Source organism: Phacochoerus africanus, chromosome 4, assembly GCF_016906955.1.
Source record: "Phacochoerus africanus isolate WHEZ1 chromosome 4, ROS_Pafr_v1, whole genome shotgun sequence".
In the NCBI taxonomy this organism is placed as follows: Eukaryota; Metazoa; Chordata; class Mammalia; order Artiodactyla; family Suidae; genus Phacochoerus; species Phacochoerus africanus.
In genome coordinates, this window is record NC_062547.1 from 26,167,962 (window position 1) to 26,193,132 (window position 25,171).

The window sequence follows — 25,171 nt, forward strand, 5'->3', positions numbered from 1 at the left end:
AATGGCAAGTATCACGTGCATTGGTTTTTGCGAATGTTAGGGCTGGTGAGTGGAAGGAGGTTACCTTTTCACCCAAATGTGAGACAGCACAGAGCAGGACTTAATAGTTAACTCCAACGTTGTCCTTTATTCTTTGATAAAGAAAAACCTCCAGGAGTTCCCGTCGTGGCACAGTGGTTAACGAATCTGACTGGGAACCATGAGGTTACGGGTTCGATCCCTGGCCTTGCTCAGTGAGTTGAGGATCCAGCACTGCCATGAGCTGTGGCGTAGGTTGCAGACGCAGCTCAGATCCTGAGTTGCTGTGGCTCTGGTGTGGGCCAGTGGCTACAGCTCCGATTAGACCCCTGGCCTGGGAACCTCCACAGACTGCAGGAGCAGCTCAAGAAAAGGCAAAAAGACAAAAAAAAAAAAGAAAAGAAAAGAAAAGAAAAACCTCCATGACACGGACCACATGGCTGGGGAGAGTCTGTTTCCTTCTTCTGTGTCTTCATCTTCTTCTGTATTCCCCTCAGTCTGTGAGTCCTATTGGAGTTTCATTTCAGCCCCTCACACTCGCCATGCTCCTCCATGCCACAGGGACTTTGCACATGCTAGTTCCTTGCCTAGATCATTCTTTCCCTCCTCTCTTTGCCTGACCTATTGCGTTTATCTTTAGAGCTTCAACTCCAGCATCACTTCCCAGGAAAAGTGTCCCACATTGGTTAAATCTCCCTGCTAGGTTGTATTCTCAGTACTTGTCCTCGTTGCAGTTTTATACTTGAGAGTGATTTGATAATATCCGGTTATTAATATTATAACCTGGTAATATCCACTACCAGGTTGTGAACACCAGGAGGGCCAGCCATCCTATGAAGTCTTTGCTCACCACTGTGTCCCTGGCCTCCAACAAAGTGCCTGGTAAATAGTAGACAATCAAGAAGTGTTTGAATGAATTAATCAACCACCATTCTCCTGCCAAATGTAGGCTTTGCTAGTTCCCTGCAGGGAGGAGTTGGCAAGTTCAAAGGACCATCTGAAACATGAGGTCATCCTGGTACCTAAAAGCAAGATGAACCCCAACATCTGGATAGAGCATCTCCAAGGAGAAAAGGCTATCCCAGCTCCTTTACTGATGACCCTTGTCCTAAGCCTTGCATGACAAGGTCAGCGCTGGTGCCTGCTGACTCCCCCTCCCACCAAGATGGAACGTGCCCCAGCACATGAGTTAGGCCTTCGACCCAGGAGCAGGAAGGCGCCTCTCCTGGGAACCTGGATCTAATTGCTGGCTGCAGACTTCAGAGAGCGATGGAGCTTTTGGAACGTGTTCAGAGAAGAACATCAGAGAGACAGAGGCTAACAAAACAGCATAGCTTCGGGATGAAAGAGTTAAAGGGAGGAAGTGACTCCGCCTCCAGGAATAGCCCACAGGTCCAGGACTAACTCTCTGAAAAGACGAAAGGGATTTGGATAGAAGGTTCTAGACGACTGTCCTATAAAAACTGTCCTCTAATTGCCACGGAGGTTTCGATCACCAGAGGTACACAGAATAGGTACAAGAAACTTCTTTAGAGCCAAGGTCGCTAAGCTCTAGAAAAGATCACACTCAAAGGCATATTCCGTCCCCGCAGGATTGCTCCATGGCCAGGAGCTGCCTCTGCCCTCTCTGCAGCCAGCGCACAGGGCGGATGCGTACAAGCAATGAGGCCAATAAAGTAAAGTTTGTTCAGTGATAGGATAGATCCTATCTGTCGTTTCCAAACTCTCCCTTATTGCAAGAAAATCCCTTTATCTAAACAAGATCTTTCTTGGAGTTTGTAACATATAAAATGAATCATATCTTCTGGCTGAAGATATGAAAAACCCTTACAAGGTCCTCACTGTCCCCTCGATGTGCAGAAAGGACCCTGACCCCCCCAGACCCCAGGACAAGAAGGGATCCTGGCCTGCCACTCTCTAGTCATGCTTTGGGGCACAAACAGGAACTTGGATGCCCTGGGTTTACCCCCTTAGCTCCGTGCCTGAGGTTTCACTCTCAACACAGCTGGGCTGCATGTCACTTGGGCAGGGGAAATTCCCTTTTAAGGGCGCTTGAAGCTCTGGTTTTGCTCAGTATCTTTTTTTTTTTTTTTTTTTTTGCTTTTTAGGGCCGTACCATGGCATATGGAACTTCCCAGGCTGGTGGTTGAATCAGAGCTACAGCTGCAGGCCTACACCACAGCAACTCGAGATCTGAGCCACATCTACAACCTACACCACAGTGCACGTCAAGGCCGGATCCTTAACCCACTGAGCAGGGCCAGGGATCAAACCTGCATCCTCATGGATACTAGTCGGGTTTGTTAACCACTGATTTACAAGAGGAACTCTGCTCAGGATCTTTCATAACACTGGTTTCCCACCTTTCCAGGGGTATGGGATACACTAGGAAATAATGTGGCTGGAGAGCAGGCAGCCACCTTCCACACTTGTGTATTAGACTCACTGCAAAATGCAAAAGGGGGAGTTCCCACTGTGGCTCAACGGGATTGATGGTGTCTCTGCAACACCAGAACACAGGTTTAATCCCTAGCCCTGGCACAGTGGGTTAAAACATCTAGCCAAAAAAGAAAAAAAAAATGCAAAAGGGCCATGAAGCTCTTGTCAAAGCCAGTAGCTCAAAAATAAGGCCTTGGGTGGGTATGCATTTCTAAGGTTGAAAAGGTTTCAACGCAGCTGCATTTGCGAGAAAGCTAAAGGTTCAGTCAACTTTGGAACAGACAGAGGTTAATTTCGAACCTCTTTTCTTCCAAAGGTTTGGTGAGTGCTCATTGTGGGTCAGCCTCTCCTTTTCCTTCCTACTTTCTCTCTCTAGGAGACACGTTACTGGACACAGGTGTCCTTCCCAGGGAAGGGGAAGGAAAAAAAAAGATGACCTACTGCCTGATAAGTCTGAATCTGGAAGGAAACTTGACCTACAGATAGAGGACTCTAGGCTGGAGTAGGAAAAGAAAAAAAAAGGAGGGAACCAGTGTGCGTGCCTACTGTGGGCCAGGAATGGAGCTACACTGGCTATGTTCCTTACACCCCCTACAATCCCTAGCTCCAAGTTATCATTTTAAAAATGATTTTAAAAGCAAAGCTCAAAGAAATGAGCAACTTGCCAAAAGTCACCCAAGAAGCAGGCGGCAAGCTGTGATCTGGATTTAGGTGATGGAGCTGAGCATAGCCACTCGTGGCATTGTGGGGTTGGCTGACTCTGGCCTTTTGTCACATCTCCCACCTCCATTCAGCGCCTTTCTATCCTGTCAGACCCTAAAATCTTTTCAGGCTAGGAAATTTTCCTTTGTGTATCAAACTGTACCCCTCTGAGTGCCCGCTGAGTCCCTCAGAAGGGTGGACCTCCTGGCACGTATGACCTCAAAAAAGAATACAGAGAGGCCAAGAGGAAAGAGGGAGCATCAGGCCAGAGGGAGCATCCGAGAAGGGTCTGCAGTATAATTGATCCCTTCACAGGAGACCTGCGGCACACATGCTGTGAAAACCCTACCTTAAGGGAGTCTCCAAAGAGCCACCCCAAGGTGCCCTCCTTTCTCAGAACGCAGCCTGACTTGCACCACCGGGAGTGGCCACGTCAAACTGAAATGCTGCCGGTGAGCTGGAGAGGAGGCGCTGGGTGACTCACGAGCTTGGAGCCTGCCTCCCTTGGACCAAAGCATCAAAGGCTGAGTCAGAGGCCCCGCTGGACGGGGGTTGCCTTGTACTTGCCTTCGCACAGCTTAATCTTCTCCTCCACAAACAGCAGTCCTTTTGCTAGAAGCTGGTTCTGCCAAAAAAGAACAAAGGACACAGGAGTTGGGCTACTTCCCCGGGTAACACACCCTCGTCCACTCCTGATGGGCAAGGGCACGGGGCTTCCGGGCACTTGGGCACTGGTTACACCTCCACGCTCAAGAAGCCATTTATCCTCTTAGGAGGCAGATTTCGTGGGGAGAGGGGGTCAGGGAGACATCCCACAGCAAAGGAAGGAGACGAGAGCCAAATCCCAACTGCATCCCTCCCGCCAGGGAAGAGGCTGCCACAGGCTCGGCCGAATTCTACGGGAGGACAAGGAGGGTCACCCAACGTCCTTCAAGCCCCTCATCTAAACTCAGGAAGAGAAGCCAAGAGGCAATGGGAAGTTATGCTGAAATAATAGATTTTCAAATAAAACTGATCCATATAAGGTTTCTCACACTAGCAGAAGACTGCCTGCGGAATTCTAAGTAGCACTGAGTACGCGTCCATCAGTGCGCGTGTGCAGCGAAGGTGTGGAAAGAGAGTGAGACGAAGTCCCTTTGCAACTGCAACTAACAAGTGTTGAGTGTTTTGCACATGTCAGAGGGTTTATCTTCTTCAACTTATCTGATTCCAACCCTCCCAATAATCCAGTTGAGTTGGTGCCGTTACCCTGACTTTACTGAGTCAGTGGAAGAGACCTGCCCACAGGAAGACAGAGCTGGTCCTTTCTGGTTCCAGAAGCCATGTGCTTCCTGCTCTGCTTTGCTGCCTGCTGGCAAGTCTTCCCACCCAAACCCCCTCCTTCCTTCAAAAGGCTACCTGATCAGCCTCTCCAAAGGTCACAGATGCTCAGAGAGCAAGGATGCCTCACCTCTGACCTTCACATCACAGATTATCAAAGACCTATGCTTATGCGCTGGGGGGGCCCCAGTGGTATATATCCTACCAAAAAGCCTCATGCATTTCTTAGTATCCTCCTTTATAAAACCCTAAAACCCAGTTACAAGGATGATGAGAGCCTACATGGCAGAGAGGAAAAAATCCTGAATATGAGACAGGGGGTTCAAGTCCCAGCTCAGCTACTTTCTAGCTGTGTGATCTTGGACTTCATTTCCTGAGTCCTGAGTCCCTCCTCTGTAAAACGGCATCACACCAGCAATATCACAAAGTTCTTATAGTAATTAATCATTATAAAGACACACACACACACACACGCACGGGGTGTTCTGTTCTCAGGAACCGGTGGTAATGGGACGTGATGATAATAGTTGCTCTTTCAGCCCAACTGTCTTCTCAAAGTAGTGGAAAGTAAAGAGAGTCAGTAACGAATGGGCCTACTTGAATATATTAGAGAATTTTATCAAAGGTACCATCACATTTCTGTGACTAATACATATAAACCAAATTTTACAGATCCTATTAAAATTCACAAGATATGGAGTTCCCGTCGTGGCACAGTGGTTAGTGAATCCGACTAGGAACCATGAGGTTGCGGGTTCGATCCCTGCCCTTGCTCAGTGGGTTAACCATCTGGCATTGCCGTGAGCTGTGGTGTAGGTCACAGACGTGGCTCAGATCCTACGTTGCTGTGGCTCTGGTGTAGGCCGGTGGCTATGGCTCTGATTCAACCCCTAGCCTGGGAACCTCCACATGCCACAGGGGCGGCCCAGGAAATAGCAAAAAAGACAAAAAAAAAATTCACAAGATATAATCTAATTCGAAGTAAGTAGCCACCACTTAGTTTCACGATGGAACCCCAAATCAAAGTCAGAGAACGTTGCTCTAGGAGAACACTAACTCCATTACAGGGAAAAAAATCAATTCTTTGACTAGGAATTACAGGACAGTCAGGGAATGACGGTGAAATTCTGTGTTCCCTACCCTCCAGCCAAGCACACAAATCCCAGCAGTAAGGAAACCAAACCATGGCGACAAATTGAGAGGATCAAAATCATCAAGACTTTGAGACAGCTGAGCTGGGCAGGAGTGGATGGTGGGGGTGTTTCCAGTTGGCAGTCACTTCCCATGAAGGGTTCTGAGCAAAAATCCCAATTGGATGGAGTTCCCGTCGTGGCGCAATGGTTAACGAATCCAACTAGGATCCATGAGGTCGTGGGTTCGGTCCCTGTCCTTGCTCATGGGTTAAGGATCCAGCATTGCCGTGAGCTGTGGTGTAGGTCACAGACACGACTCGGATCCCACATTGCTGTGGCTGTGGTGTAGGCTGGCGGCTACAGCTCCGATTAGACCCCCAGCCTGGGAACCTCCATATGCTGTGGGAAGCGGCCCTAGAAAAGGCAAAAAAAAAACAAAGAACACCCAATTGGATGGATAAACAATGAGTTCCTTCTATACAGCACAGGGAACTATATCCAGTCACTCGAGTTCTTTTTTTGTTTTTGTTTTTGTTTGTTTGTTTGTTTTTTGCTTTTTGCTTTTCAGGGCCACAGTGGCACATATGGAATTTCCCAGGCCAGAGGTCGAATTGGAGCTGTAGCCACCGGCCTATGCCACAACCACAGCAACTTGGGATCCAAGCCACATCAGTGACCCACACCACAGCTCACGGCAACTCTGGATCCCCCATCCACTGAGCAAGGCCAGGGTTCAAACCTGCATCCTCATGGATCCTAGTTGGGTTTGTTACTGCTGAGCCACGACGGGAACTCCCTCCAGTCTCTTGGGAACCTGATGGAAGATAACATGAGAAAAAGAATGTATGTATTTGTATGACTGGGTCACTCTGCTGTACAGCAGAAATTGGCACAACATTATAAATCAATTATACTTTGATTTAAAAAAATTTTTTTTTAATTCCAATTGGGGCCTGAAGTCTCTGCTCAGGTCCTTTTCACTGGCCAGACGAAGGTCTCAGAACGCCCCCTCGGCACTGCTGTGCAAAGATTTCTACTGCTCTGTTCTCTGTCACCACCTCTACTGCCAACAGGGAGGGCCCAACCTTCTCCCCGAACAAACTGCAAATCTTCATTTCCTGCTTCTCAGATGCACATCCAAAGGTAACAGGCTCCTGTGATGTGAGTTTCACAATTTTGTTCCATCCCTAGAGGTAGCTACATTTTAAAGGTGGGGAGAAGAGAACTAAGGTACCAAGAGAAGTAAAAGCTGAATCCAGGTGATATCATGAGGTAATCATAGAAATTAATTCCAACTTGAGATCCTGTGTGTGAGGAGTTTAGATCCTCCGAGGTGAGCACCATTTCATTGAGGTCTCCTGGCTCTGAGAATGGTGCTTCGGACATAGGAGAAGCTAATAAATATTGAGTACATACTGCCTGCTTGGGGCTACAGAGCATTATTTGCTTTTAAGAAATCAAAGTGAGGAGTTCCCATTGTGGCGCAGTGGTTAGCAAATCCGACTAGGAACCATGAGGTTGAGGGTTCGATCCCTGCCCTTACTCAGTGGGTTAACCATCTGGCGTTGCCGTGAGCTGTGGTGTAGGTTGCAGACGCGGCTTGGATCCCGAGTTGCTGTGGCTCTGGCGTAGTCTGGTGGCTACAGCTCCGATTCGACCCCTAGCCTGGGAACCTCCATATGCCGCGGCAGCGGCCCAAGAAATGGCAAAAAAGACAAAAAAAAAAAAGAAAAAAGAAAAAAGAAATCAAAGTGAGAAACAATATTTTTAAGAGGAAAGAAAGTGATAGAGGTCCTTAAAATGCGACTACCTCTAGGCATGTGTACATTCTGCTCTTAATCAATGGCATTTTCTTCATTTGATAAAAACTACTTTGCATCTTAAAAGATGAAACAAAAAATGGCCTCCTCCTGCTGTTTGTTTGTTTGTCTTTTTAGGGTCACACTCACGGCATATGGAAGTTTCCAGGCTACGGTTCAAATTGGAGCTACATCTGCTGGCCTACACCGCAGCTATAGCAACACAGGATTCGAGCCACATCTGCCACCTACACCACAGCTCATGGCAGCACCGGATCCTTAACCCACTGAGCGAGGCCAGGGATCGAACCTGCGTCCTCATGGATACTAGTTAGGTTCATGACCCTTGAGTCACAACAGGAGTGCCCCCTTCCTCCTCTTTTCTAGGTCTTCCCCCTTCAAGAAGACATTTGGAGAAAAAAAAAAATTTTTTTTTTCAAGGAAAATAAGTTATTTGTGTATTATGGAAAAATGGAAACCATTCTTTTTAAACATCTCACAATACGCGGCATGGGAACCCCGTAGCTTAGAGCAAAATAAGAGTAACTGAAACTTGGGGTTAGAAGGGGCCTTAAGAATCATCTATTCATTCTCCCCTCTCTCCAGCCCGGGGTCCAAATCAACTGGCCACGCACAGTTTGGATCATTTTTAGGTGGACCCATTCTCTAGGAAGCTAAAGCACCTTTCAAAAAGCATTTTGAAAATTCTCGGACCCTTAGGCGGTTGTAGATTTTGCTTTTATTTTACAGTTGAATAAACTGCAGCTAGCAGTGCGGTCTCTGTAACTTGGCACGTGCTAGGTGAGTTAGGATGTTTGGGGCCGGTCTGGTCCACAGCCCTGCTTCTCTGGAGAATCACCCGCCACCCACTCAGAGGCTACATCATACAGGCTTGAACCCCTTGAACCCAGCTTGCATCTCCAGCTTAGCTGACTGGCCTGGTGCCCACCCTCCACCCACCTGGGTTTCAAACTGAGTCTCCTGGGAATCTGCAGTCACACAGCCCACCTCCACACCAAAGGGCCCTATAGTCCTGAGGACCCCATGTTCTGAAGGGCTTCACACTTGGGGTTTACTGCTCTGCAGCTGCCACCTTCACTTCCTAATATCTGCATCTTTGAATCTGTGTTTTGTAAGTGAAGCCTGACTGGCCAATGGAGCTCGCCCTGGGGGCTCGGCCTCAGTTCATGCTGGTCCTATTCCAGCTGCCACCCGGGGGCAGGGGTAGTTTTCAGGCCCCTGTCCCCCACCCTCTACTGTCTCTGGCCCTGCCTGTCCCCCACTGCCCTGCCCTGCCCCACCATGGCTGGCATTCTGCTTCCGGGGTGGTGACAAGGTTGCATCAGTAGGGGCCCAGGCTCAGGGCCCTGAAGCCCTCCCTTCCCTGGGCAGGCAGAGCTCTGGCTCCACTGGTGACTCAGCCAAGGCCTCTCAACCACCCCTGATCTATGGACCAAGAACGTGAAGAATGCCATCTCTTGGGGGTGCCCTGTCTACTAAAGGGTGCGGCCGCAGGCCCACAGAAAGGGGAGTGGCTTCCCACACTGCTGCGGGCCACGTCTGCATTCTGTACCTGGCCCTGCAAATTACAAAGCCCATCCTGTCTGCCGGTCACCTCACCTAAGGACATGCCAACTGGACATCTGTGGGGCTTAAGGCTGCCGAAACCTTAAAGAAGGAAAGAAAGGAATGAAAAAAGAAAAAAACCAGCCTTGATTCAGAGAGCAATTTTGCATTATTTGTCTTTCAAATTGTCTGTTCTCCCTGGCCCTCCCCTGCTGACATTCCCGGGCCCCTGACAAATGTCTGACATGCTGAGAAAATGTTTGTATGGGATCAGAGCTGGAGAAGATCCCGACTTTTCTCTTGTCCCCCTCCCTGCCTGATGGCACCAAGCCCATCTCTTCCAACCCAAGGGCTTCAAGCCAAACGTCAGTGACAGTGACTCGCAGGGGGCAGGGTGAAGGATGCTACTCCCATCTTCCCAGAGGGAAGAACTTCCCACACAAGGTAGAATTCCGTAAACGCTTACGGCTGCCAGCCCCCTGTCGTGATGCGTGAGCGGTGATGATGATGATGAGAGAAGGAAGAACAGTAGAGTCATGCATTGGTTTTCACTCTTGGTCAGGCACCACGTTACCGCCTTCTCAAGTGTCATCTCACCATACCTTTGCCACAAACTTATCCCCTTTACACAGATGAAGAAACCGAGGTTCAGGGAAGCAACTAGCAAAAGCACCCAGGTTGGCCAGAGTCCAAAGCCCAACACTTTCCCCCAGCATATTCCTCTGGTTGACCTCAGCAAGGATGATTAAAAAACATACCAAGATGTACAGCTATGGTTTGCTGACTGCTCACAAGGCACCAAGCACTTTACATGTCACCTCATCTAGGAACCACATCAATCTTTTGAAGTAGGTCCTATGATTACAACTAAATCACCGCTAAGAAAACTCAGGCTCAGAGAGGTTCAGGAACATGTCTGCAGTCACACAGCCACTAAGTGTTCTGGCAAGGGCTGGCATCCAGACCCTGCTGGCAAAAAGGCTGGTGCTTTTAGGCATCACACGCTTCTACCCTGTCAGCTGGAGAGGGTTTTTTTTTATGCCTTTAACCACAAGGGAAAGTAGACGAAATCTATTCGTTCACAGGTACTGGGGGCAGGTGGCTTGGCAATTTCAGGCCATATAACTGGGTTCTAGCAAAGCTTCCATCCAGCTGAATCATTTCCACTGCCCAATCCTGCTGCCAGCTTTTCGACTTCTGCCTCTCCAAACAGACATTCCCAGGGCCTTCCCCTCCGCTATCCACACTCAATGTCTGATTCTAAATCGACTCTAATGTCCGGCAAGGCGCACACCTGGCTCCCAGGTAGATTCTATTCTCCAATGAGACATTCTTTCCTACACCAGAGGGGTCTGGCAGCATGCCACTCTGCCTACCAGGAACATGTATAAACCAGCAATTCCACTGCAAGCATTGCTTCCGGGGATGGGGACGTCGGCAAAGGTTGCTGTTGTTGGCACCAAGCCAGGGATGGAAAACATGGGTACTTCCTTTTTTTTTTTCCTTCTGTGACTTTAAAAGTACAGCCATCATCCCTAAGGATGTCTGCCTTTCCTGTGAACCTGGACGCCTTCCTAGATAAGCAACAAAAAGGCTTACAAACACGACTCACCCCCAGGCCCAGAGAGTTCTTAATAAGCCCATCTAGGGGTGCGCGAGGGGGCAGGAGTGGGGGCTGTGGGTCTGATGAGACCAGAGAAGAAGCAACAGATGAAGACAGAAGAAAATTTAAAACTTCGGAGTTCCTGTCGTGACGCGGCAGAAACAAATCCAACTAGGAACCATGAAGTTGCGGGTTCCATCCCTGGCCTCGTTCAGTGGGTCAAGGATCCGGCGTTGCTGTGGCTCTGGCGTAGGCCAGCAGCTACGGCTTGGATTAGACCCCTAGCCTGGGAAACCTCCATATGCCTCTAGTGAGGCCCTAAAACGACAAGAGACAAATAAATAAATAAATAATACTAATAAAAAAGAAAATTTAACACTTGGCACACAGGCTAATTCTTCACCTAGCACCATTTCACTGGTAACTAAAAGGGTAAATTGGGGCTTTTTTTGAAAGTTATTCTACAAGGAAGCAGGAAAACAGTCCCATGTCTGTTTTCCTGGATACTAAAAATTAAAAAAAAAAAATTAAATTTCAAAACATTGAAATTTCTCTTCTCTGGGGCTTTTCAAGGAACATCTTCAGGGCAATTTTAACATTTAAAGTATAATTCAAAAGATTTTTCTTCTGTGGCCAGATGGCCTGGGTTTGAACTCTGCTCAACCTTTTATGAGCTGTGTGATCTTAGATAACCTCCCTTCTCCCAGGTTCACCTGCAGGATGTGCAAAATGGTAATAATGAAATTCTCCTCCTCAGCTGTCAGAAGGAATCCATGACTTAGGGCAGGAAAAATGCTGAGAGCAGTTTTCAGACTTGAGCACACATGAGAATGAATCATGCAGGACCTGCTAAAAAAACAAAAACAAAAAACCTGCTGGTTCACAAACCCAGTTTTGTATTCAGTTCATCTGAGGTGGGAGAGTTTGCTTTTGTGACACATTCTCAGGTGATGCTGAGATGCAGGTCTCACAACCACTCTTGGAGAACCACCAGCTTAGAACAATGCCCAGCACATACATGCTTGAAAATATTAGCTGGTGTCACTGTGATTGTTATTTTTGTCCTTCTTAGTGTGGAGAGATAGCCTTTGAGACAATTCTCCTGCTGCTTTCTTTCCATGAAATAACAGATATTTCTCAGAGCTCCTGCTGTGGCGCTCTGGGTTAAGGATCCACCATAGGTCACAGTTGCGGCTCGGATTCAATCCCTGGCCCAGGAACTTCCATGACTCTCAGGTGCAGCCAAAAAAAAAAAAAAAAAAATTTCCTCAGCCTTCCCCCTACAGTATTTACTTCTTAGGGCCACCACCTTGCAGGATGTTTCCATGTATTTGGATGTTTCCACATTTCCAGCAGCTACCCCTGCCATCTGCCCCTCCCCAACTGGTGCCCTAAACCTGTCTCCTGCCATCGCCTGCCCAGTCTATTAGAAGTCACCCAATTTCACCCATAATGGGTTCCCAAAAGTACATACTCATGCGGAACAAAACACTTAACATGATACCAGGGGGAGTTCTGTCCCCATAGAGCTAAAAAGGATTATAAAATCCCTAATTACACCTCATCTTCGGAGCTCAGCTTCGGGTGTTATATCTGCAGCATTTTCAGCCTACGTGTTCCCTCTGTGACAACTGAACGTCCAATAACCTCAGTCCAGTGAGGCTGAAGATTTGCTGGTTCAGCAGGACTTCCGTCTTTCTCTCAATTACACTAAGATCAATGGTCATCCAGTTCAAGACTCACTTGTCCACTGATTTTCAGAAAACTGGAGGCAAGTCCAACGGAAATGTTCAAATAATTGTCTACAATTCAAGTCACGGTCGCGGAGGTGAGGTAGGCGACCACTGGCCCCCGGAGAGCAGCTGGAAACACCTGGGGGCCTCCGAGGAGCCTCCTGACTAGAACCACCCCCTTCTCTCCCCTCTCAGCGGCCACCCGACTGTCCACAGACTCTACAAGGCCACCCTTCCAAGAACTGGCCCAATCCAAGAGGCCACCTCTAAAGACCTCCTCACGCCAAGACAGCATCCACTCCGCTCGGGCTTGTCTTCCATACACCGGCCCCCATTTTTTTTTTTTTGTCTTTTTGTCTTTTTGCCATTTCTTGGGCCGCTCCCATGGCATATGGAGGTTCCCAGGCTAGGGGATGAATCAGAGCTGTAGCCACCAGCCTACACCAGAGCCACAGCAACAGAGGATCTGAGCTGCATCTGCGACCAATACCACAGCTCACGGCAATACCGGATCCTTAACCCACTGAGCAAGGGCAGGGATCGAACCCGCAACCTCATGGTTCCTAGTCGGATTTGTTAACCACTGCGCCACGACGGGAACTCCGCCGGCCCCAGTTTTACTTCAAAGCCGAGTATATGGGGATGGTCCCTTCTTACCTTCTCCCCACCTCATTAGCCTTTTTCCTTTCAGGAATCCTGGTTTCAGAAGCCTTCCCAGGAGGATTAAAGAAGAGTTAAAACGTTCCCCCTCTTCAGTGTGGATTTGGAAATCACAAAAATTATTTTCCCCACTCTACCATCTCTCCACCCAAATTTCTGTGCATTCTTACAAGTCCTCTCTTTGTCCCTAAATGTTATATGTATTCTGGGCCTGTTTTTTAAGTCTTTGCCAATCCACTCAGACCTTCATTTCATGTTAGGCTGTGTGTTACCTGCAAAACATCTATATCTACTTTTTTTTTTTTGGTCTTTTTTAGGGCCACTTCCCGCAGCATATGGAGGTTCCCACGCTAGGAGTCTAATTGGAGCTGTAGCCTCTGGCCTACGCCACAGCCATAGCAACGCCGGATCCTTGACCCACCGATCGAGGCCAGGGGTTGAACCCACAACCTCATGGTTCCTCGTTGGATTTGTTTCCACTGCACCATGACGGGATCTCCTGCAAAACATCTATATTCCTACACTTTAAATTCCAAACTCCATGGTGACCAGGACATTTCCGTGGGTCTCTCCCTCAGCTCCCTGCCATGTGCCACCCGCCCTGAATGAATCTTCTCTGATAATGATGAGCTAAGGGGCAACTGGCCTCCTGGGGCTGCCACAGGTATGAGCAGTAGATGGAAATATTTCTACCCAACACTATCCGGCCATCCATGACCTACGGAAAAGTACGGTGGTTATATTTCCCCTTTTCCTAGGTACCACCTTGTTCAAAGCCACTGACTCAGGGTAGAGATACACTGGGTTTCTGTATCAAGCCAACCTCTGGTTCCACCAAAAGTCATTTAACTTTCTGGCCTAGGGGAAAAGTTTTCAACAGACACAACACAGACAGAAGCACAGAAAGTATTGTTTGCAACCTCTCCCATCTCCATGCCCAGGACCACCAAGGTACTTAATCAGGTAATAGAAAAATGCAAAGCATTTCCTATCATCACTTTCCAAAGCTAACGGGGACCAATTACTCCTCAGAGCTGCCCCCAGGATACAGAGGGCCTGTTGGAAACCCCAATTTTCCTTCCCGGAACAATTCAAAACAGAGGAAAAAGGAAAATCAGTCCTGGAAAGGGCAAAAGGTTTTCCATCCAGCGTCTTCTGGAAATCCATCTCAGCCTGTCTCCTCTGTGTGCAGACACAAGAGAAGCACCATTTTTTTCCACCTGCCTTCCCCCGCCCTCACCTCAGGTCATTTTCATTATTCTTCACTGAAGACATTCTTTCTGTGAGTCTTTCTTTAAAGCTGCAAAAGGAGAATGTCCACTTTTTTTTTTGTCTTTTTTAGGGCCACACCCACGGCATATGGAGGTTCCCAGGCTGGGGGTTGAATCGGAGCTGTAGCCACTGGCCTACACCACAGCCACAGCAACGCCAGATCTGAGCCACGTCTGCAACCTACAGCACAGCTTATGGCAATGCGGGATCCTTAACCCACTGAGCAAGGCCAGGGATCGAACCTTCGTCCTCTTGGATCCTAGTCAGATTCGTTTCTGCTGAGCCACGCTGGGAACTCTGAGAATGTCCACTTTCAAAAGCAGAGCCACAGTGAGGGTTTTTATAAGCAGTGATCCCTGGATCAAGGGTTCTGGGTCCCAGAAGAAAACTCACAGCTGAGTGCAGATGCCCCAGGCAGGGGGGCACCAGGGCAAGGTGGCGGGCGGGCAGCAGCAGGGAAGAGCCATGTGATGCTCCACATGGAAGAGCCCCATCGCCACCCTCCCCAGTAGTCCCGCCTGTGGTTTTGGGGTTCTACCTGTCCACTCCTGGGTTCTGTTCCTCACTTATCCCCAGACCTTCTTCCAATCCTCCTTTCTGGAGCCCATTCTGACCTTTCTGCTTGAAACTTCATCTGACAGATGCGTGTGAAGGCCAAGGTCACCTCTATCAGCCTCCCCCGCTCCTGGGTTTCCCTCCTCACATGAAGAGTTCTCCTTGGCCCGGTTTTGGAACCAGCCCATTTCCCAGGGGTGCCTAGCATGGGACTTTGCAAACCCGAATCTCTCCTGAACCACCTGCACCACGTGGCCACAGCTGGACACTTACTCTTGATTCTTTGTGGATTGTTTTTCATCGATCCATCCACTTTTTCAAAACATAAATAGGTTTGAAAAAGAAACCATAGCCACATCACTGACCCTAAATAGAGTGTTAACTTGAGGATCAACGCAAAGCATACAAAATGATGTTACAAAATCTTAATTTGTGCTGCTAGCTGAAGACACAAAGTTTGGAATCTGTTCTCTCTCTTTTAACCAAGACATCACCAAGTCTTGCCAAAGTGTAACAGACACAGGGCACAAACCAAGACTCTCTGTGTGTGGTCAGAAGCACAAAAGGAAAATAAGAAAGGGAAACATTTTCTAACCACCAAAGCGAATGTTATTTAATGCTATTGTGTGCACACCTAAAATCTCCCATGTACCCATGGGCAGACAACACCCCTGCCCCAATCGCCCAAGAAGTTTTATTGAGCATCTACTGTGTGCTAGGTAATTTCTAGGGACTGGAGAACCAAACACATTTGCAAAAAGGCTCTGTGCCCCCATGAGACTTGAAACCTCATTTCAATCAGCAGTGATGATAGCCCTTTCTTCAGTCTAGCACCTTAAACTAAAGGAAAACCCAGATTCAAAATTGCAAAAGCTGGTTGCCACCCCACACCCCTAGAAAGAGACTCGGTATTCACTCTGCAGTGTCTCTGATTAAGCTCTCAATACAAAATGGCATGTGGTTACCAGCTGTCATACCAAGTGTCTGGCATACTTTGTAAGTAGCATTAACTGCCCCCACCCCAAACCTCTGGGCTTCCCCGATAAACAAATCCCCACCCAAATGCCCTTCTCTATCAGTCTGAGGGGTAACATCTCAATCCTGGTGGAAACCACACCGAACACTGTCTATTTTAAATGTCAACAACGAAGGCAGCCAGGCCAGCGGGTTTCTCCAGGATTGAAAGACCAGTTCTCTGTAGCTGGATTTAAAACTCAGTCACCAAAGGCAGCAAGAGAAGAGGGTGCAGACAAGACTGACCTCTGAGTCAAGGGCAACCGAAATGATTCACATTTGTGACTAATTATCTCTTCTTAATCTTTGTCTCTCCCTGGATGGGAGCCTACTTTCAAGCAGCTGAGACATTTGACCTGATTGAATTCCAGGCTTCTGTTGGGTCTTGCTTGGTCAAAAATTAGATTGGGGAGTTCCCGTCGTGGCTCAGTGGTTAACGAATCCGACTAGGAACCATGAGGTTGTGGGTTCGGTCCCTGCCCTTGTTCAGTGGGTTAACGATCCAGGCGTTGCTGTGAGCTGTGGTGTAGGTTGCAGACGCAGCTCGGATCCCGGATCCCGCGTTGCTGTGGCTCTGGCGTAGGCCGGTGGCTACAGCTCCGATTCAACCCCTAGCCTGGGAACCTCCATATGCTGCGGGAGCGGCCCAAGAAATAGCAACAACAACAACAACAACAATAACAACAACAAAAGACAAAAAAAAAATTAGATTGGACACTTCTGGGGGTGGGTGTGGGTGTGTGTGTGGGTGTGGGTGTGGGTGTCTTGCTTGGGCAAAAATTAGATTGGACACTTCTGGGTGTGTGTGTGTGTGTGTCTGTAATAACTGACATTTTTTATTTTTTTAAGGCACACATAAAAATTTAAGCTTCCTGGGAGTTCCCGTTGTGGCACAGTGGAAACGAATCCGACTGGGAACCATGAGGTTGCGGTTTCGATCCCTGGCCTTGCTCAGTGGGTTGAGGATCTCACGTTGCTGTGGTTGTGGTGTAGGCTGGCAGCTGTAGCTCCAATTAGACCCTTAGCCTGGGAAAATCCATATGCTGTGGGCGTGGCCCTAAAAAGAAAAAAAAAAATTTAAGCTTCCTGACTTAAGGAAAGAAAATGAAAAGGTGCCTGTGTTGTTTTGAAAACCTAAAAACTCTTTTTGTTTTGGCCACGCACTCAGCCTGGGATCAAACCCATGCCACAGCAGTGGCAATACCAGACCCTTAACCGCTAGGCTACCAAGGAATTCTGAAAACCTAAAAACTCTTCAAACTGTTTTAAAAGTACACTCACGTTGGATACAGAATGTCACCACCTTGAAACCAATTTGTTATGTATTTTTTATGTCATTTTCCCATTAAAAGGGACGGATTAAACATGTACATAGTTAAGCATTGAACAAAGCGAGGGGCTTAGGAGCACCAAGCCTCCACCGTGTCAAAACTCTGTACAATTTGTAGTCTGCCTTCTGTACCCACAGATTCAACCAACCACGGATCCTGCACTGCTACAGTATTTACTATTGAAAAAAATCTGCAGAGAGGTGGACAATTCAAACCCAGGTTGTTCAAGGGTCAGTTGTACATACAGATTTAATGAAATTTCATGAGCCCTTATTATTCTGTCTTACTCTGTGCTAGTCACTGTTCTAAGCACTTTACAAATAATAATTTAGTCATCGCATCAACCCTATAAGGTTAGGTCCTATGACCTGCATTTTTACAGAACACACACCGAAACAAGAGAGGTATAGCAATTTCCCAAGGTCACACAGCAGGAAGTGGCTATGCTGGGCCTTGAACCCAGGTGGTCTGGCTCTAACCCCGCTCTGAGCTGTGCTGCCTCCCACCCCCCTCCACTGTGTGCTGAGCACTTTGTCTGTGTTATTTCACACACAAACCATACAATGACCTATCAGGTAGGTCATAATTTTTAATTCCATTTTACAGATGGGGAAACCGAGGCACAGAGAGGTAAAGCACCTTGCTCAGGACCACTTAGCTAACAAGTAAAAGTGGGGGCTGTCTGACTTCACACAAGTGTCATCACCCAGTCAGTTACACAACAACCCCAAGCCCTCCCTGCACACGCGTTTGGTTGGAGTCAGAAAGGCAGCCTGTGTCAGTGGATGAGCGACCATCCTCAAACATGGAAGCCTGAACTCATTTAGTCCCATAATAAGAGTGTTTAGGCGGCAGGGATGTTAGACTGTCTGATCCAATTCTACCTTTATTAGGACAGACCAAGAAGGCTCAGTGACAAGACAGACCTTGGCTAAAGGGACAGAGAATTACATTCAGTTGGGTACCTTACTCAGGGTAGGAGGGAAAGCTGCTAGAGAAGCAGTGCTCAAAGTGTGGTTCAGGGTCCCCCCCTGGGGCACCCCCCGACCTCTGCCACACGGTCAAAATGATTTCCAAACAACACTAAGCCATTATGTGCCTTGAATCCTCCACCATGGAGTCTTCCAGAGACTGTGGGACGTGCAGGATCACAGTAGGTGACTGTGCGGCAGACGTGAGGCTCCAGTCTGCAGGCAGAGATTTGCCAACACGTCAAACAGCGCCACTCCTCTATTGTTTTATTTTGAATTTTTTTTTTAAAATGCTATTTATGCTAACATGGAGTAGATTTATTATTTGATTGAATTAAGGCTTCTGTACAGCCGCTCGCATTTAATTTCTAGTACTGTGAAGATAGAGATAACCCCAATAAATGATTGTTTTTAAGAGCGTAAAGGGGTCTCTGAGACCAAAAACTTAAGAACCACTGCCTGAGACTATAATCTCCATAAGAGCAGGGGCCAGGCTTGTCCCAGATGCCTCCACAGGTGCTGCATTGCACTGCCCAGCACATAGTCGGGCTGCCCTGCAATACCCAGCACAAAGTAGGGCTGCATGGCAGTGCCCAGCGCACAGTAGGGCTGCACAGCAGTGCCCAGCACATACTAGGAACTCAGGATACATAACTTTGGATATTGAAGGCATGTCTGGGTACACAGTATTGGCCATCCCTTTAGGTACATGTAGCCACGTGTACACTACGACAGGTGCTCAGACCCACAAAGCTTACCTGGAAATAGTCTGTAATGAATGATCCAAGTTCACTCTTCAGCAGCCGCCTGGAGAGAGAGAAAAACCGTCAAGCAGCCCTTGATGCTACAGCTCCTGGAGTCCAGTTCAGGGATGCATGACCAATTGGCATGCTCACCAGTGGCACAGGGACCCAGGGCAGGCCTGAGAAGGAAGCGCGCTTCCCTAGGCCCTAGTAATACCCCCCGACTAAGGTCACTACGGAATGAGGGTGATGGAAATCCTAGAGGGACATCTGCTCCTTAGTTCACTTTATAGATAATAGGCAGCTCAAGAGGGCAGTCCCAGCAGTTCCTCATTCCAACCGAGGTGGAGGCAGCCCGGGATTAACAATGGAGGTATTGGTACCAGACTTCTTCCTTCCTGGGACACATCATAGGATGATCCCCACTGCTCTTTCCTCCATTTGTATTTTTTTGTTTGTTTGTTTTTTATTTTATTTTATTTTATTTTATTTTATTTTGCTTTTTAGGGCCGCACCCACAGCATATGGAGGTTCCCAGGCTAGGGGTCGAATCAGAGCTAAAGCTGCCAGCCTATGCCAGGCCACAGCAAAATGAAGGATCCGAGCCATGTCTGTGATCATGGCAACCCCAGATCCTTAACCCACTGAGCAAGGCCAGGGATCGAACCCTCAACTTCATGGTTCCTAGTCAGATTCGTTTCCGCGGCGCCATGATGGGAATGACTCTTTCTTCAATTTGATCCAAACAAGGTGAGGAAGCTAAAATCAAGAGTGCAATGAGTTCCCCAGGAAAAAAGTCTCCATGATTTTCAACAATTTCCTTTATGCATCTCACTGGCCATGATTTTTGTCTTTTTTTTTTTTCCTTTCTTTTCTAGGGCCCCTTCCCGTGGCATATGGAGGTTCCCAGGCTAGGAGTCGAATCAGAGCTATAGCCGCCAGCCTACACCACAGCCACAGCAATGCAGGATCCGAGCCGCATCTGCGACCTACACCACAGCTCACGGCAACACCAGATCCTTAACCCACTGAGCAAGGCCAGGGATTGAACCCACAACCTCATGGTTCCTAGTCAGATTCGTTAACCACTGTGCCACGACAGGAACTCCTCACTGGCCATGGTTTTTAAGGAACACGCGCTCAAGTTTCTAACAGCACCAGCTGGGTCTTAACTCCTCAGAAAACAAACAAACAAAAAGCACATTCCCACACGGAGCTATAAACAGGAAGCTACAGCGAGATATTACAATGTGCAGAAGAGAGACATCCTAAGATTGAGTCAGAAGAAGAAGGAGAAGCTGTGACCTGCCACAGAAAGAGCCCTGGAAAGCAGAAAACCCTGGCTCAGCCAGGAAAGTATCTTCCTTTCCCAGGACAGAAAACGTGTCGGTCGTGGACACCGACCAGTTGACATCCCCGTTAACGTCAGGCTCTGGGAAGGCCACCCCACAGAACCGGGGGCCTGGCCCAGAGGTGGGCGAATCTGACAGAGACGAGGGGAATGGGCTTGAGCAGGAGAGTCGCAGGTGCTCTTCAAGGCCAGAGGCACCTCTCAGACTGGAAGTAGCCCCAGAGGGAGGCTCTGTAACAGGACAAGGCAAAGAGGTTGCTTCTGGTGGCTGGAGGTCTTCGTGGCCACTAGGAAGTCTAAAAACCGTAGGAGAAGAAACCAGCTTCATCAAAAAGTGGAGAAACAGGAGTTCTCGTCGTGGCTCAGTGGTCAACAAATCCAACTAGGAACCATGAGGTTGTGGGTTCAATCCCTGGCCTTGCTCAGTGGGTTAAAGATCTGGTGTTGCCGTGAGCTGTGGTGTAGGTCACAGATGCGGCTCGGATCTGGCATTGCTGTGGCTGTGGTGTAGGCCGGCGGCTACAGCTCCAATTAGACCCCCAGCCTAGGAACCTCCATATGCCATGGGAGCAGCCCTAAAAAACCAAAAAGATCAAAAAAAAAAAAAAAAGGTGGAAAAACAGCAGTAAGGAACTCAATAACAGGCTCGGCAGTAATAAACCTGACTAGTATCCATGAGGACTCAGGTTCGCTCTCTGACCTCACTCAGTAGGTTAAAGGATCCAGCGCTGCAGTGAGCTATGGTGTAGGTTGCAGACAAGGCTAGGATCTGGGGTTGCTGTGGCTGTGGTGTAGGCCAGTGGATGCAGCTCCTATTCAACCCCTAGCCTGGGAACCTCCATATGCTGTGGGTATGGCCCTAAAAAAAAAAGTGGAAAAACAAGCTCTTACAATGAGCTAGTGCTAACAGTTTCTCAAACCTATCTTGGGCTGCACAAGGCTAAGGGGCCAGCGTGGCTCTAAGACCAAATTACACATTATCGAATTGGGGTCATGAAGATGCTTCAGGTAAAAGGCAAAGAGAGAGAGAGGTCAGCAACAAGGGTAGGCCTTCAAGGTCAAGAGCTATGAATCCCCCACCGCACCCCGGAGCAAGGCAGAAGAGTTACACTCATGAACGGGGGCTGGACATGATTAGACAAGTGATCATGGCCCAGGGACTTTCACAGTAACAGAGGCATCTAAGAAGTCTCCTTCCCTACCTGCCAGGGAGGGCAGAAAAGATGCAGCCTGCGGTGATGGGGCCAGGAGAGCAGCCAGGACTGCAGCAAGCCTTGGCCAAGGGAGAATTCTACAGAGCATTCAGGAAGACAAAGCCTGAGCTAGAAATTGCCTGGCAAAGGAGCAGAGACTAAAGAGTGAACTTGTTGCAAATGCCAAGACTAAGGCACAGCAAAACAGGACTCAGCAGCTAGCAGCAGCCATGCTAGGGGCGGCAAGACGGTGATGGACGAGATAAAGAAGGAGAATATGAAGAGGTGCCCCCGCCGCATGGATAAGGGTGCTTCCTACTCCTTTACTGAGGTGGGACCAGACTCGGATGTGGGAATCTGCTTTACAGATGTTAAATGCGATGGACTGTAACCAGGTCTTATAGGAAAACCACAAATTATCCTTTTTATCAACTCTTGAGTTCAGGAGTTCCCTGGTGGGCTGGCAGTCAAGGATCTGGCATTGTTACTGCTGTGGGTCAGGTCACTGCTGTGACATGGGTTCAATCCCTGGCCCGGAACTTCCGCATGCCATGGGCGTGGCAAAAAAAAAAAAAAAAATCTTGAGTTCAAAACCCTCTCCGCTAGGTATTGTTATGCGGAATTATCAGAAGGGAATAGATGCTACCTGGTCATTTAAGTAAACATTCTGTTGCCCTGGGAGGATAAATCAGTAAGCTGCTCTGACCCTTACAAAATTTTGTCTTATTTCTGTCTGGGCACATTATGAGTTAGACAGGGTCAGTGCATATACATATAGTGTTTCTGCTGCAGTGAAATACAGGAATCAACATAAATGTGCACCAATAAAGTGTTCATAAAAACTTATGGGTTATTCATGCAGTGAAGACCTAAGTGACTGTTCAAAAAAGTGAATAAAGAAATACTTGTAAGGGAGGTCCCTGGTGGCCTAGTGGTTAGGATTCAGTGCTTTTGCTGCTGTGGTCCAGGTTCAATCCCTGGTCTGGGAACTGAAATCCCTCATCAAGCCACTGCATGCAGTGGCCAAAAAAATTAAAAAGTAGTAACACTAAAATGAAAAGGAAATGAAACTATGAAAAAATACTGTAAGAAAAAGAAGTGCTCCATGGGAGTTTCCGCTGTGGCTCAGGGGTAACGAACCCAACTAGTATCCATGAGGACGTGGGGTCAATCCCTGGCCTCACTCAGTGGGTTAAAGGACCCAGCACTGCAGTGAGCTGTGGTGTAGGTCGCAGACGCAGCTTGGATCTGGGGTTGCTGTGGCTGTGGTGTAGGCTGGCAGCTGTAGCTCCAATTCAACCCCTAGCCTGGGAATCTCCATATGCCAGGGGTGTGGCCCTAAAAAGCAGAAAAAAAAAAAAAAAAAGAAGCAGCAGCAGCAGCAGCTCTGCAGGATAGCCAATAAACTACTGTAATAAAAGTTATCTTTGGCAGAGGAGCGGGAACTGGGTTTCTGGGGTATGGGGGAGGGAGATCCTCCACAGCATATCTCATTACGCATTTCAGTGTTTTGGTACCCTGTGAACACATCCTACTCAAAAACATTAAAAACATTTTTTTAATTAACGATAACTACCCCCAAGGTTACCAGCCCATGGCTTGAGGCCGAGGAGGAATTGTGGGAGCGCGTTCCCACATCAAGGGCACAATATCAGGAAACAGACTGTCCTAGGGGAAGAGAGAATCCCACAAGAGCAGAGAAGCTGCCAATGCAAACCCACCTCAGCCTGGTAACCCGAGAACTTAACACAGAGGTGGGGGCGGGTGAGGAATGGGCAGAGCTGGCCCGGCCAAGCCCAGAGCAGCCCGCCGCTGAGTCATAGCACAAGACCCACCATCTATTTCTATAGTCTGTGTTGACTCTGCTTGCACTTGGTTTACAAGGAAAGGGTACTTCTGAAAACCTCTACCCTGGTCTCCGCTGAACCAAGAGAAAGGGATTTTCCACCCCTCTGCCTTGAGGTACCATCTTTGGGAGCAAATCGGCAGTAGCTCCCCTCCCAAAAAGGAAAAGGCGACCAATGCACATCAGGACCCCATGAGTTAAGTCATCAAATCACAGCCCGTTAGTGAAAGCGTACTATGTGTTCAACACGGAGCAAAGTGCTAGGAAAGAAGAATAGAAGAGCTCAGACAATGACTCTGCCCCTTTGGGGCCACTGTCTCAGGAGACAGGGGCACCATCTTGTCCCAAAATGGAAAGTCTCAAGGCATTCGAGACGCAAAGACCTGAATTCACAAAGAGGCCATTCACCCTGTGACCTCCCTCACTAGGTTTGCCAGTTTAGCTTGTAAAGCACAAAACAGAAGGGAAAAGCAGAAGAAAGACAACAGAATTAGAGAGCCCATGCTCTGTGGTTGCCTAGACAGGGAACGGATGGAAATCCTGATTCCTAAAACCTAGGATGTTATGTTCCCTTGTACCTGTTTCCTTGACTGGAATTTGGGGATGATAAGGGTGCCCGCTCCGCAGGATTATTGCAAGGACTAATGAGTTGATTCTAGAACAATGAGTTCCTAGAACAGTGCCCAGCATACAGCAAGGCTTGGCAAGTTTCACCACCACCACCTCCACCACCACTATCAACACCGCCACCACCAGCAGCCACTGTGCTGAAAGAGGAAGAAGTGGCGACCTAAGTGTAATGGGAAGCAAATGCTTGCATGGGACCCAACCCAAAAGGGAGACGGGGCACAAAGTTCAGTCGGAAGCCAAAAGGACCATAACAAGGAGAAATGGGGAACCAACTCACCCACTGGTCTGTATTATCTCACCCCTTCTCCCTCCAGGCTGGCCGGGTGAGACGCCACCCCAGATGACAGGATTTCCTGTTATCACACAGACCCGCCATCTCACCCCTCACCATCTTGTCAGCTCAACTTCCCCCTTCTGTGGGCTCGAAGGTAAACGAGACCCAGCCCAAGCTGGATTCTAGCTGGTTAAGAGGCCCAGGGATGACCAGATGGCAGGCAGGGCAGGGAGTGGCAGAAATGACGGAGAGAAATCACCTTGAATGCGAGCTGCCTTTTCCCCAAGGCAGCACAATCCCAGAGGATGAGGAAGCAGCTTGGAGACAGGTGCCGCAGGGCTGAAGTTTAGCCAGCATGAGTTGGGAAACTCTACCTGTGGGTTAAATATTGCTGTGCCATCGGGCAATCGGGGGCTGCCCCCAAATACCCAGGAACCAGCTAGATCCCCCTCATGGTCCAGAAACAACAGGGGGCCTCACAGTCCTGGGCCTGACAGTATAGCCAGCCATTGCCTGTCTGACCTGAAGACAGGAGAAAAAAAAAAAAAAAAAAAAGGAGTTCCCATTGTGGCTCAGTGTTAAGGAACCTGACTAGTATTCATGAGGATGTCAGTTCAATCCCTGGCCTCGCTCAGTGGGTTAAGATCCAGCGTTGCCGTGAGCTGTGGTGTAGGTCGCAGACGCGGCTCGGATCCCACGTTGCTGTGGCTGAGGTGTAGGCCAGCGGCTACAAACTCTGACTCAACCCCTAGCCTGGGAACCTCCATGTGCTGTGGTGCAGCCCTAAAAAGACAAAAAACTAAACAAAACAAAACAAAAACAACAACAACAACTCTGATAACCACCCACCTCACTTTTGCCCCAGAACATATTTCAAGGCTGAGGCATCTTTTAAGCAGTAACACATGGACATGCCCCTTTCCCCTGCTGGCCCATTCTACCGGGACCCATCAGAGGTGCTGTGCATGACTCAAATAAGATGCCAGAACCCTCACACCTGTTTTCAGCACCCCAGTGG

At 48.5% G+C, this 25,171-nt stretch overlaps 1 protein-coding gene across 12 annotated transcripts in view; it reads right to left on the reverse strand.

Moving 5' to 3' along the window:
- Positions 1-25,171, reverse strand: part of PRR5L (proline rich 5 like) — an 87,120-nt gene that overhangs the window by 29,703 nt on the left and 32,246 nt on the right. For 9 of the 12 annotated variants that reach the window (XM_047775969.1, XM_047775971.1, XM_047775967.1 and 6 more), the window contains 2 exons: positions 18,875-18,923; positions 3,727-3,784 (listed from right to left, as the gene is read on the reverse strand). In XM_047775969.1, the coding sequence (XP_047631925.1) occupies positions 3,727-3,784; positions 18,875-18,923 (107 nt within the window). Of the gene's footprint in view, positions 1-3,726; positions 3,785-11,293; positions 11,430-18,874; positions 18,924-25,171 lie in introns of those variants that run through there. The other 3 variants (XM_047775964.1, XM_047775963.1, XM_047775974.1) reach the window with 2 other exon arrangements.